At 37.2% G+C, this 13,279-nt stretch overlaps 1 protein-coding gene across 1 annotated transcript in view; it reads right to left on the bottom strand.

Moving 5' to 3' along the window:
* The window catches only part of TTN (titin), a 271,570-nt gene that overhangs the window by 96,418 nt on the left and 161,873 nt on the right, over positions 1–13,279 (bottom strand). Inside the window, exons 179-194 of the mRNA XM_004375465.1 lie at positions 12,817–13,092; positions 12,555–12,694; positions 12,119–12,245; positions 11,765–12,028; positions 11,202–11,468; positions 10,775–11,038; positions 10,547–10,686; positions 10,264–10,390; positions 9,868–10,134; positions 9,493–9,759; positions 8,404–8,670; positions 8,173–8,312; positions 7,429–7,555; positions 6,514–6,656; positions 2,439–2,562; positions 1,613–1,879 (exon numbers count right to left, since the gene is read on the bottom strand). Of these exons, the coding sequence (XP_004375522.1) occupies positions 1,613–1,879; positions 2,439–2,562; positions 6,514–6,656; positions 7,429–7,555; positions 8,173–8,312; positions 8,404–8,670; positions 9,493–9,759; positions 9,868–10,134; positions 10,264–10,390; positions 10,547–10,686; positions 10,775–11,038; positions 11,202–11,468; positions 11,765–12,028; positions 12,119–12,245; positions 12,555–12,694; positions 12,817–13,092 (3,207 nt within the window). The remainder of the gene's footprint in view (positions 1–1,612; positions 1,880–2,438; positions 2,563–6,513; positions 6,657–7,428; positions 7,556–8,172; positions 8,313–8,403; positions 8,671–9,492; positions 9,760–9,867; positions 10,135–10,263; positions 10,391–10,546; positions 10,687–10,774; positions 11,039–11,201; positions 11,469–11,764; positions 12,029–12,118; positions 12,246–12,554; positions 12,695–12,816; positions 13,093–13,279) is intronic.

The following is a 13,279-nucleotide window of genomic DNA, read 5'->3' as shown; positions in this document are numbered from 1 at the left end:
TGGGGCCTTTTCACCTTAACAGGCTACAACTGACTTTGAAATCACTTGGAGCTGCCATTCAGGTCTGATGCTTTTACTTTTTATATACCCCTGTAGTTTACGGAAAACATGTGGCACACTCTATATCCAATAAGTGTGTATCTCTTTCTTTCTCTCTCTCTCTGTATCTATATATGTACAGCCAGCTCAGTTTTTCTGAATTATAGCTGGAAGAAAAATCTTCATTAGTACTTCTCCAGACTGAAAGTTGATATTGTCAAAGGAAGCACCAGTAACAAAGAAACAGCATCTTATTTAACGCAGCTAGCATCGTCTTTGAGAAATTAGCAGAATTCAACAATAATGCAGCTTGAAGCACTATGACCAGTCTTGTCTGAGGCTAAGAGGCATAAGTTGCAACTGAAATCATGTACATTCAGCATTTTTTTTTTTTAATCAGCTTCGAAGATGTCACATATAAGTCAGACATAAAATTTATTAGTGCAACAAAGCAATGTGTTTTGTACAGGAGGATGATTTGGTTTTTTACACCTGTTGTTTCATTTATCTCCAGAATTAATTCAGCTGACGTGTAGGATTGGGGAGCTGCCCCCTTGTCCTTCATTCTTTCAGGGTTCCTTATGACTCCTTTGCAAAATGACCTTTCTTGATTAATGAAATTCTGGGACAAATGCTGGCTAATACGCTTGAAGATATGCTCACTGCAGCTGGGCCTTCTTGGAGCGGAGGTAGATGACAAGGGAAGGAGGAGACCCAAGAAGCTACTCTCTCATAAGCTAAAGCAGAGCAACCACAAAGTGGAACAAATGAAACCGAACAAGACACATGGAAGGAAGCACAATCAAAGCCACTATTTTGTAGCTACTGACCGATGAGAAGCAACTAAACCAAACAAGCAAGTACTGCACAAAATAGGCACTGAAAAAAGGCATCACTGGACAAATGAATGAATGAAATTGAGCTAGCACATGGCATTTTTGAAGAAAAGATGTTGTATTTTTCACCAGACGAGGAAGTAATGCTAAAAACCAGTAGAGCTCTTTCCATTCACAGGGCTCACAGAAGACAGGCCTTACTCCATCTTCTTATCCATTCTTATTCTTAGAGAGAGAATTATGTGACGGGCTTTGTCATATATAGCAGTCCTCTGGCATGCCCCTATTCACACTAAAATTTCTCGCTCATATTCTAGTTGTTCCCCATACCTGAGAATTTATGTTCGTTCCACCTGGAAATCCCTTTCACTTTCTTTCTTTCTTTCTTTCTTTTTTATCTCGGCTCCCTACTACCTCTTGTCTCTGACTTCCTCTGCTCTCCTCCTCCCGACCCTTCCCTGCATGTACACAAAGAGTGCAAGAGTGCAAGAGTGCATTTGCTTACTACTCAGTGAGGAAAAAGAAGCAAAAAAAAAAGTGATTGATCAGCCATTTATCAGACCAGGATGTAGCCTAAAGACTTTTTTTTGTTTTAAATACATACAGAATCAGGTTAGGTCAGTATTGATACCCTGAATTGCCAAGAAATGCGGTTAGGCCAAGAAGGGCATGCAAAAAGTGCTTTTTTGTTATCAAAGAGTTGGGAACGAAAAGTCCTGTGTAAGAAGAATACTTACGCACGACGTTCAGGTTACAGGACGTCTTAAAATCCTTAGCATCGCAAGTATATGTTTTAATATCCTCTGGGGTACAGCCATGTATAATAAGTTTTCTGACCCTGCCATCTGCAACAATTTCATACTTCTTGCTTTTGAGGATTTGTGTTCCATTTTTGAACCATTTCACCTTAGCATTTTCTCTGGATACTTCACATTCCAAAACTGCAGTGGCTTCCTCTTCGACCGTCTGGTCCTCAAGAGGCTTAGTGAATTCAACTGGGGGTTCTGAAAGAATCATACTAATTAGCCAAGAATCTTTTCCTTCTCCGAGAGTTTCTTTCTCCTCAATTTTCCTCTGGTATCTCCAGGGCTTTTTCTGTTCTAAGTTTCATTTGTAAGTTTTGATTCCACTTAGACTCTTTTCCTCTAATAATAATGTTTTATCATTATTTTTTACATAGAGGAAAAGAGTTTTTTAAAAATATGAAACAAAGAAAATAACAGCCAACTCTTGGTTGATAAAGTAATGGATATATAGTTTGATAATAATTCTTCCTCCCGCTGTTTAGTGAGCTTCTACTAGAATGTGCAATAAAAACAATAGGGACACAAAGAGAAAGTAAAACCTATGCTAGTCAATTCTGCCTTAATTAAAAAAAATTTCTGTTTTCTTTTTACAGCCAGTGAAGTATTTTGTCAGGCCAAAAAGCAAAATTAGACTTCTGGGTATTTTGTGGATTTTAATCATGTACGGTACTTATCATGTAAAGATAATTGAGAGTTGGCATTATTTATGAGCTTCTGTAACACACATGTCTTTTTTTAAAAAAAGCCTTAGAATTACCTTTCACAAAGAGGTTGGCTTGAGTTTTGAAATCTTTTGCTGTTAGTTGGACTTCCCCGGCATCTTCTAATTTTACATCCCTTAGGGTAAGTGTATGAACTCTTCCATCTGAACGTGTGACCACCTAGTTATTTTTTAAAAAGAACAGTTTAAGGATATATAAAACATACACCAATGTTCATTGTAGCACTTGTCACAATAGCCAAAAGGTGAAAACAACAGAAATGTCCATCAACAGATGAACAGATAAGCAAAATGTGATATATACATAAGCAGCCCTGGTGGCGCAGTGGTTAAGCGCTCAGCTGCTAACTGAAAGGTTGGCTGTTTGAACCCATCAGCTGCTCTGTCGGGGGAAGATGTGGCAGTCTGCTTCCTTAAAGATTTACAGCCTTGGAAATCCTATGGGGCAGTTCTACTCTGTCCTGTAGGGTTGCTATGAGTCAGGACAGCAGTGGGTTTGGTTTCTTTTGGGTATGTACTCGACAATGATTATAACCAATAATTTGGGATCTTTTAAGGAAATTTTAGGCTTTCATAATGGCCTTTTATGTTGGATTACCCAGGCCAATTTCTGTTTCTGTTTTATATTTGTAGTCTTTTCTTCCAAAATATTTATATTTATCTCCATCCTGCTACCACATTTATATGTATAAAGGAAGAACTTAGAAATGCTAAATCATGAAAGGGAGGAAAAAATGATTGGATATGGTAAGCTGAAAGTAAAAACTTGTCTTCCAAACGCAAGGTGTTTGCCATGGCACAATGAGTTAGAATTCTTCCATTTTTTGATCTTGCTTCCAATTTATTTTAGCAACTCTGAATTTATTTTCCAAACCAATTAAACCTGTGATTAAGATTATAATTGTATTTCTTAATTTTGTTCAAAAATGCAAATGATATGTTGACCCTTCTCTTTTCGTGTGTTTGAGCATCAGGACTGGGAAAAATAGGCACCAGTGATACCACAGACAGGGTCATCCTGACAGTTAAGAAAACTGGAGATTCTTCTAGTTCTGTGATCTAACATTCCATAAGAACCTGCGCTCTGGCATCAAGATTGATTTTGCATTGTTTAGGAGTTCATTAAGAGTTAAGAATAATGTAAAAGTTTTTGCCAGTGGAACTATTTAATATGGTTTAAAGGAAGGAGTCAGGAATAAAGTTTCATCTAATGATGCTTTCCTTAATTAAGAGCTGGATATGGTTATTAATTCGACTACCTTAGTAACATTGACAAAGGCCAAAAACATAATAAGGAAAAACAAACAAACAGGAGAGGGAAATTAAGATACGCCTCAGGAGCACAGCTACTTATTTAAGGACACGGAACTTGAATGAGGGGGAAAGAAACTTTTTGTAATGACCTTTCAATATAAATACATACCTCTAATTTTGAATATAAATTTTGGTTTGAGATTTATGGCTATTTAAAAAAGTAGATCAGTTTCTAACTCACAGCTATCTCTTATCTACTAAGCTGTTGTTTTATCATCTAAATTCCCTGAGGCTATTCTACAGTACCCCTGGTTATTTAATACATTGCTGAGAACACAGTGGTTCTCAATAAGTAGCTTGTACACAGTGTACCTTAAGACTTGTTAAAAAGAAAAAAAAGTAACAGGTACTTAATAAAAATAAACCAATAAAACAAATGCTGCAGATTTGGTGGTGAATTATGTAAGAACAATGTTAGGGATTGTTCTTTTAAAATATTGTTAATTTACAGTGGAAGCATTTGCTATAATAGAGTAGGCAATATATCTGTGACCAAACTATAAAAATTTAAATTGAAAATTATCAAAGGCCATTTAGATTTAGCAATCCTTTCTTACACTGATGGCCAAAAGGAAAAAAAATCAGCTAGTTTCCCAAATTTTCTCCTCCCATCTCTGTCCTATGATCTGATTTATTTAGTTTGTTGTTGCAGTTTTGGAGGTTAAACATTTTGCCAAAAGTGAAGATTAAAGGCGTGAATTAAATTGACAATAGCAAGTTTGTTGTGATAAACTTAATTTCAACAAAATATGTAAAATGTAACATACTGACTTTATTTCTTCAAATTTTTTTTTTTTTAAGTGTTTTTTGAAAAGAGGCATTTAAGTAATGTAAGAGCAAGTTCATAAAAGGCTGAAATATTTTGGGTGGCTAGAATGAAGGATTAAATTTCTATGCTGAGACACAAAAAGGCCCTATAAAATTATAGAAAGGTGATCCTTTCTAGCCTCAGAAAAAAGCTTAATGACAATAAGAGGTTTTATTTTTGTTTGTTTTGTTGTTTTTAGTAAAAGAAATGTGAATAATATTTTAGGTGTCTATATTTTAAATTACAATAGTACAGTTTTTATATTAGAATAAATGACACTGGTCTTTTTATAAAAAGTTCCTAATTTGACCAAAAGATATCTAGTATCAAAAGAACAATAATCTCATTTGTCCTTAAGCAGGGTTCCTATATACAAATCATGGACTCACACATCTAGAAAGGATCTTGAAAAATCAAACAATTTTCTGCTTTTAGACATGAAAGCAATTAAACCATACATAATAGGAAGAGTGGATATTTTAAAACAACAAGCTTGAAGGTGGAGATTCCTCTGTCACCTAGTTCAATTTTAGAAGCCCTCACTGTAAGGAAGGTTTCCAGATATGTAACTGAGCTCTTATGCTGTAATTTGAACTTACTGCTTCTTTTGCTATCTTCAGTAAAAGAGGAGACCAACTGGTCATCGTTGTCTATGTAACGGACAAGCATTATATACCAAATGACTGTTACTGAATTACCCTTTATTCACTTTGGTAGAATAATTCTTTTTTTGGTTGTTTGTTTTAGAACAGTTGCTCGAATGCACTGCCTCCTAATACTTCTCTCAACTTTGTGGTTCTTTGTTAAACTGAATCCCTTTCTAATTATATTCTTTTAAGTCTTCAAAGTTTGGTTTGTATTAAAGCCTTGAATCCACACTTGGAAAAAAAAAAAATGACCTAGAACAATGTACCGTCCAATGCCTTATTTCCAAAGTATGCTGGACATTTCCTATACATTTGACTTCAAGAATTCAAAATTACATGGTAAATTTTGAAAATACTTTAAACAACACATTGTTTTGGGGCAAAATACATAGCTTAATTTAGGCAAATTTTGGGGGAACCTATCTGAATAATTGGAGCCCTGGTGGCGCAGTGGTTAAGAGCTCGGCTGCTAACCAAAAGATCAGCAGTTTGAATCCCCCAGCCACTCCTTGGAAACTCTATGGGGCAGTTCTACTCTGTCCTGTAGGGTCGCTCCATGTCGGAATCAACTTGATGGCAATGGGTTTGGTTTTGGTTACCTGAATAATAACCTCTTTTTTACTTATGCGTGAAAGTCTTGGGCGTAGCGAATGTTAGTAAAAGCTAACACTGGGAGCTGGTTACTTAACCTAAACTTCTTAAAGAATATCCCCACATACTTGTGGCTGACCACAGAGCCCTTTTTTCTTGTCAGTACCTTGGGTTGCACTTTAAATAGTCCACTTGCATTCCAGAATTTGCATAGCTCAAAGCACTTGAGGGTTAAAAATAGCTTTGGAGAAATGCTTGAAGAGCAAATCTAACCAGAAGTTATCTCAACTACTTGATCAACCCTGAAATGGAATGTCAGTGCCATACTCTTAAACCCCTTATATGCAGAACACTAGATAGCAGGGAGAGAATTAGTCATAAAACTTAACAGTGCACAATTGTTATGGAACATCCAACCAGAAAGTCATTTTGATCCTTCCTGTTTTCCACTTAATCCAGCAAACTATCATTGATAGCTAATGAGTATTTGCCTTCCCCCCCACCCCCCGCCAAAACTAAAACTTGATCCTATTTTAAATCTTTTCCATTTCAATAACAATATCATTGGGTTAAACCCAACAAAAATTCGAAGAATCTACTTTACAATTTCAGCAGAAATCAGGTTAGAGTAGGGAAGAGAAAGAGAAAGGACATTAGAAAGAGCAACAAATCAGGAGCCCATACAAATGAAGGCAGAAGAACCTCAGAGAAAAAAGGAAGAGTCAGGCATGGCAACCACACACCTATTTACCTTATCGCCAGGCTCTAGCTTCTGCCCTTTGAGATACCATTCCACTGGGATATCCTCATAAGAGAGCTCGCAGTCGAAGGTGGCTGTTTCACCAGCAGTCACTGTGACATCCTTTAGAGGCCTCAGAAGGCCAATTACTCGTGCTTTGCGAGAGGAAGGAAACATCTTTGAACTACTCATCTTGTAATTTCAAAAGAATAAGTACAGACTTGGTTAATTAATCTCCATGGTTTCTTTCTTCAAGAAGGGAAGAGTCATGGAACTGGCCACTATTTTAACTTCCATGTGAACGTGGCCCCGTGGTGCCGAGAAGGGGGAAGCGGGTGGCCAGCGAGTGGGTATTTGTAGCAGCCCTTCTGTTCTGATGTACAAGGTCAGTGAAAAATCTGTGCTGCATCTGTCCCTCTGCCAGGCATCAAGTTCCTCTTGCTACATAAGGTATGTGACTTCCAAAATAACTAAGACTCTGATTGGGAGTCAACAAGGGCCCCTCCATCACATAGCCTGTCCTTGTCCATCAAACACTTTGCACCTGCTGAAAATGTTAACCTAATGCTCCCGCCTCTCTTCTTGAGTCTGAAGTGCCCACACAGCAAAATTTGCCTTTATATTGCTACAGTTTGACAGCCACTTGAATGATGTGTGGTGTTTAAGAGTTCTGAGTTAGATTCATAGTCATTTGTATGAAAATGACTTACTTTTCATTTATTCAAATGGCAAGATCAGTTAAATTTCCAAAACTTTGGAATTTGAACCACCTCTGTATAAGAATGTCAGGTAAATGAATACAAGGCAGCCAGTTTGCATACTTTAATAATTTCCTCTAATTAATTAAATAATTCCCATTAATTTCACATACATTCATTTTATGAAAAAGTATATATTTAATTTTCAGCAGAAACATAAAATACTTACGTTTAACTCGGAGGTGTGCACTAGATTTAGCGTTGGCAGCTTGGAAATCCACCCCTCCTGTCTGGTCTAGGCGGCAGTTGTGCAAAATAAGTAAGTGCACTTTGCCTTCTTCCTTAATCTCACACTCCTGTACCAAAAGAAAGAAAGTTTCATAGGAAATAATTTTCTTTTTTTTTTTTTTAGGGACATAATATCCTCATTAAAGGAACACTACAAATAAATGGCGAGGAGACTATATAACTCTGATCTCTTTTTTTGTGGAATAAAGCTCCCAAGTGCTATCATGAAAGAAATATTTATCTTAGCTGTATAATTTTGAACCAACTAGCAGCCTCACAGAGTATCTCCAGCCTATATCCACTATTCTAGACCAAGTATAATGCCAGTGTGCCTGGCCAAGCTCCTTTGTAGGCCCTAATCTCTCTCTTTGGCTTAAGGTTTGAATATTGTTGTCGTGTACTGTCGAGTCGATTCCCACTCAGCGACCTTACAGGACAGAGTAGAACTGCCACACACAGTTTCCTAATTGTAATCTTTACAGTAGATCCCAGGTCTTTTCTCCCGCAGAGAGTCTGGTGGGTTTGAACCAAGCACCTCACCCCTGCACCACCAGGGCTCCTTTAAAGTCTGAGAGAGGACCCGATACCATGTTTTAAACACCCTGCATGCACTCTGACTTTTCGCCTGTCCTTGTCTATTTCACACAGCTCCTCTAGGTGTTGACAAATTCAGAAATATCCTTACAGGTGTTTGGAGTAGTGCCTCTCCCTTCAGTTTCCAGTTGGCATGGATATCCTCCTCAGAGATTTCGGTCTCGAAGCGGGCAGTCTCTGTCTCTATTACCTCCACGCTGTACAGGGGTCGCACCAGTTTAATTTCCCGATCTAGAAAAGTGAAGAGTCAGCATGTGTCATTAGCTCCTGGCAGAAATAACCCCACCAGCTTCAAGCGGGAAACTCATGGAAATGTCCTTACCCTCAATGTTAAGCTTTCCTGAGGTCTGATCTGTCCCACAGTCACAGGTGTACTGCCCAATATCTGACTTAAAGGCTTTCTTTAGGATTAACATGCGCTTCTTGCCATCTGCTTTAATGACAGCATTTTTAGATGGCTCTATCTCTTTCCCATCCTTAAACCATTTCACTGGTGCATCTGCTTTGCTGATTTCACACTGTAGAATCACTTCGTCTTTCTCTACACCAGTGTAGTCCTGAAGTTTTCCTGTAAAATATGGATCTCCCTCTGCAGGTGTAAGTGAAAAAAATCCATTAACCACCTAGGGAAATGACAGTCTATGGAAAGTTTAAGAGGTGCTCAAAGAGTTCTCGGTATACTTTAGAATTGTACCAAAGCGTTAACTCATTTAACATGCTTCTGTTCAAAAGGAGTTCTCTAAGTGTTAGAATGGGAATCGATGCATGGGATTTATCAAGAGCTAATCTGTCTACATAATATTTTACTAACAGAAGTTCAAAACACAATGAAAATTTCCTTAAACTTTAATTAGGTGTTCCTTCATTATTTGACTAACTTTCTAATTTCTTAACAACTGAATTAATCTTATTTACTTGGAAGCTTTCAGGTTCACATTATTAGTTTTTCCTTAGTTTGCCTTTAATAGTGTCTATATATAACAAACTTCAATAAAATCTGTTTCTATTACTGACTGATATTAGGGGAAGAAAAACAATGAGGCTTATTAATGTAAGTTCTGTATTGTTTTCTTTTATTAGAAACTTGGAAAATATTTCTCTGAAATAATTTTGATAAGTGAGGAGATAGAAAGTATTTACATTCCTATTTTAAACATGGCAGGGCTCAATAATTAACTAAGGGTTTTAATTCTGATTTTAACTGGCTATTTTGTGGGCTGAGCTAGAATTTTCATTAAAGTCCTCATCGTAAGGTAGAAAGTGTTTTACAAATAAGCCTGAAAACATATGTAATCGCTTCTTAAACATGGCCTGCTTTCATGCTATATAGTACTTTGAAGACTATTTTATATAATAGGTACTCTACAAATTTCTAAGTTTAATGCAATGTAATTAAATTAGAAATACCTACCAAGCACAGTGAGTTTAGCTTCTGAACTCATCCCCATAGCTTCTACTTTAATTTGGGAGGTGTCTTCAATAGAGAGGTCTTTGAATGTGATTGAATGAGTTTTCCCTTCATCTTGCATTGAGACCCGCCTGGTGGTATGTAGGCGCTGGTCATTCTTGAACCATTTAACACGGATGTTATCATGGGACAGCTCCACAGTAAACACAGCACTTTCCCTCTCTTTGGCTGTTACATCCTTGAGAGGGGTGAGGAATTTAAGCCGGATTCCTAACAAGAAAAAAAAAAAAAAAAATCTTATTGATTCTAGCACTTTAGGGAGGAAAAGTTAAAAAAAAAAATTATCTGAAGTGTGGCTTATCTGATAAAAGTGTTTACCTTCAATAATCAGTTTGCCACTTGTGCGCTTATCTTCAGCTTCAAACATGTATTTTGCTTCATCTTCAAAAGCAGCTGATTTGATCACCATTGAATGCCTGGTGCCATCCTTTGTAAGCTCAATTCTGTCATCACCTGTGATTTCCTGGGTTCCTTTTAGCCAGCGGAATGTTTTGGGCTCCCTGGATACTTCACACTCAAACTTAGCCTCATCTTTCTCAAAGACTTTAACATCACTGAGAGGTGTGATGAAGATAAGTGGCAATTCTGAAAAAAGAGTTCAGTACGGAGGAAATCAGACATATATTTGTATTCATGACCCCGATCAACTCAGGGTTTTATAAGGAAGTCTTGAAAAAAAAAAAGTAGAAAGTGTGGCTGACAGGCAGACCATACCTTTCACTTTTAGATTGGCTGAAGATTTAGCGTTGGCAGCTTGGAAGGAAATCTCTCCTGTCATATCTAGCTGACAGTTATAAAGAACCAGAATATGCTTCTTCCCATCTTCAATTATTTCACAGTTCTATTTTGAGTGATGGTTAGAGGGGAAGAGAAAGAACATAATTTTTATCAGTGGTTGTTGCTACAAATCATCAGATTTCCTACTAGAAGTCTATCTTTTTTCACCCTAAGCAACCAAGCAACCCCCATCCTGTATAATCAGATAATCTTGGCTTACAGGGGAAGCAGTTAAAGGCTCTCCTTTTAACTTCCACTGGCCGTGAACATCTGGTTCTGAAAGTTCAATTTCAAAGCGAGCTGTTTCACCAACAAACACTTCTACTCCATACAGAGGTTTTTCTACTTTTATTAGTCGAGCTGAAATTATACAAAGTCTTATTAGTGTGACTGAAAAATAAACTGCAGGTTCAGATTGGGTAACATTTTAGATTTTTCAGCAACTCACCCTCCACAGTAACATTTGCTTTTGTTGTGTCTGTCCCACAGTCACACACATATTCGCCTTTATCCTTAAGTTCTGCCTTTTTGATTTTTAAGATGCGGCGCAGGCCATCTGTCTTGATCGAATGCTTCGGTGAAGGTTCAATCTCTTTGCCATCTTTGAACCATTTCACTGGTACGTCTTTGCTCAGTTCACACTTCAGAATGATCTCATCTTTCTCGACTCCAGTTTTGTCATGTAATTTCACAGTGAAGTAGGGATCAGCCTCTGTAAAAGACATTCAGCAGATGATCAAATGTGAAAACCAGAATGTCAAGAAAAGAATGTGAAAACTAAAGTTTATTACAGAGTCACTGGTTGCAAAATATTCAGTTACTACCTGCTCCCTCCATACCAAAATGGCTATCCAGTTATAGTTGGTCACACTTACCTAAGACCTTTAGCTGTGCTGTTGAACTCAGGTCCTTGACTTGAGCTCTTATCTGGGATATATCATCCAGTGTCACGTCTTTCATTTCCAATTTGTGAGTTTTGCCCTCAGAAGACATGAGTACAGTTCTGCTTGTGTGGAGTTTGACATCATTTTTGAACCACACTACATGCATTTTCTCATGAGAAAGTTCACAAACAAAAGTTGCTGTCTGACCTTCTTTCACCGTTTGATCTTCAAGAGGTGATAGGAATTTCAGTCTTATACCTGCAATGTAAGCATGGAGAATATGCTCAGAAATATGATTTACCTTCAGAAATATTCCACTCTAACACGCCTGGGCAAAAAGGATCCATTTCACATGGAATCAATTTATTCAACTTTTCAAAGGGAGCTATGCTCCATTAAAGAAAATTAAGAGGGTTGTTCCAATGACAATGTGTAAATGAAGTAATGGCGCCAACTGTCACTTACTGCTTTTAGCATTTTGTGTCCTATCTTTAAAGTTATGTATTTATGTGCCCAAATATGGGATGTTACAGTCAGACCTCGTCAGCTCTTACCTGTAACAAATAACCGTGCTGAGGTCTTCTTGCCCTGCACCTCTGCAGTATAGACCCCTTCGTCGTCAAATTGAGAATTATTAATAACAAGAATGTGTTTCTTTCCATCGGCAATGATATCAAATTTGTCAGATGACTTGATTATATCAGGTCCTTTCGACCATATAACATTTGCCTCTCGGGTGAGGACACATTCAAATCGAGCCTGTCGCTTTTCTGGAACGGTGACATCCTTCAGGGGCACCAAAAAGTCAAGTTCGATTTCTGAAAGTCAAACCAAAGAATTGGGTTTTCAGAATGCAGAGGAACATGAAATAATTTGAGCCCTTTCCATGAGTTCTAAAAGCACTGTACCTTTTACTGTCAGAATAGCAGTTGTAACTGCATTAAGTGCCTGGTAAAGGACTTCCCCAGCTTGGTCCAGTTTGACTTTATGCAAAGTTAAGAAGCGTTTTCCACCTTCTGCTTTGATTTCACAAGTCTGGAAAACAGTAGTTTTAGTTAGCATTTGAATGAGATAAATTCCCTAGAGGAGAAATGTTTCAGATGCAGATTTCTATATAGAGTTTTATAAATCATACTAGTAAAAGTAAACAAAATATCTCTTGACATAAAATTTTTAAAAATTGTCCAAGCTGTCCACAAATAGTGTATCAAACTTCTTCCTCTCTTTGAGACTTTAGAAGTCTGAAATAATGCCATTATTACTGAGCCAAATCTGAATGTCAAATCTGAATGTAGTATGTAGTTATTTTATAAGACTAACAACGTAAAATGGGAAATTACTCACAGGTGAGGGCCTTAGAAGTTCTCCCTTCAGTTTCCATTGTCCAGGAACGTCAGCCTCAGAGATTTCCGCATCAAAGCTTGCGCTCTCTTTCTCATAAATAGTAACATCCTCTATTGGTTTAAGCAGTTGAACCTCACGCTCTGTATTGGTTGGGGGTAAAATATGAAAATGTTTTACAAAAATCTAACAATGCTTTCATTTTTTGGTTTGCTATTTTGCCTTACAGGCACACAAAACTTATTTTAAGACAAGATTTTTATACCTCCAAGGGTTAGCTTTGCGGAGTATCTTTTCCCTTCAATTTCTACTGCATATTCATCAACATCTTCTGGCGTAGCATTCTTAATTTTGAGGTAGAGACATTTTCCATCTCTCAGTATCTCAGTCTTATCATTTGGTTCTGTGGGGATTTCATCATATCCTTTGAACCACTTAATGTTTGGAGTATCCTTTGCTATATCGCAGGTGAAAACAGCTGTCCCCTTGGGTTTCACATGCTGATCTCGTATGGGTTTCACCAGCCAATCTCTAATGACTTCTGTATGAAAATGAGGTCATAAAAATGATTATGTCCTGAACAAGTAATATAAATAACTTCCTTAGTATATTTCAAAACTCATCATAATTAATCTGCTAAGATATATTAATATATCTTAATTTGCTAAGATATATTGATATTCTTCTTCTTAGATTATATATACATGTATATGTGTGTGTGTGTGTGT

Source organism: Trichechus manatus, unplaced genomic scaffold (assembly GCF_000243295.1).
Source record: "Trichechus manatus latirostris isolate Lorelei unplaced genomic scaffold, TriManLat1.0 scaffold00037, whole genome shotgun sequence".
Classification (NCBI taxonomy): Eukaryota; Metazoa; Chordata; class Mammalia; order Sirenia; family Trichechidae; genus Trichechus; species Trichechus manatus.
This window is presented reverse-complemented; position numbering and strand designations above follow the sequence as displayed.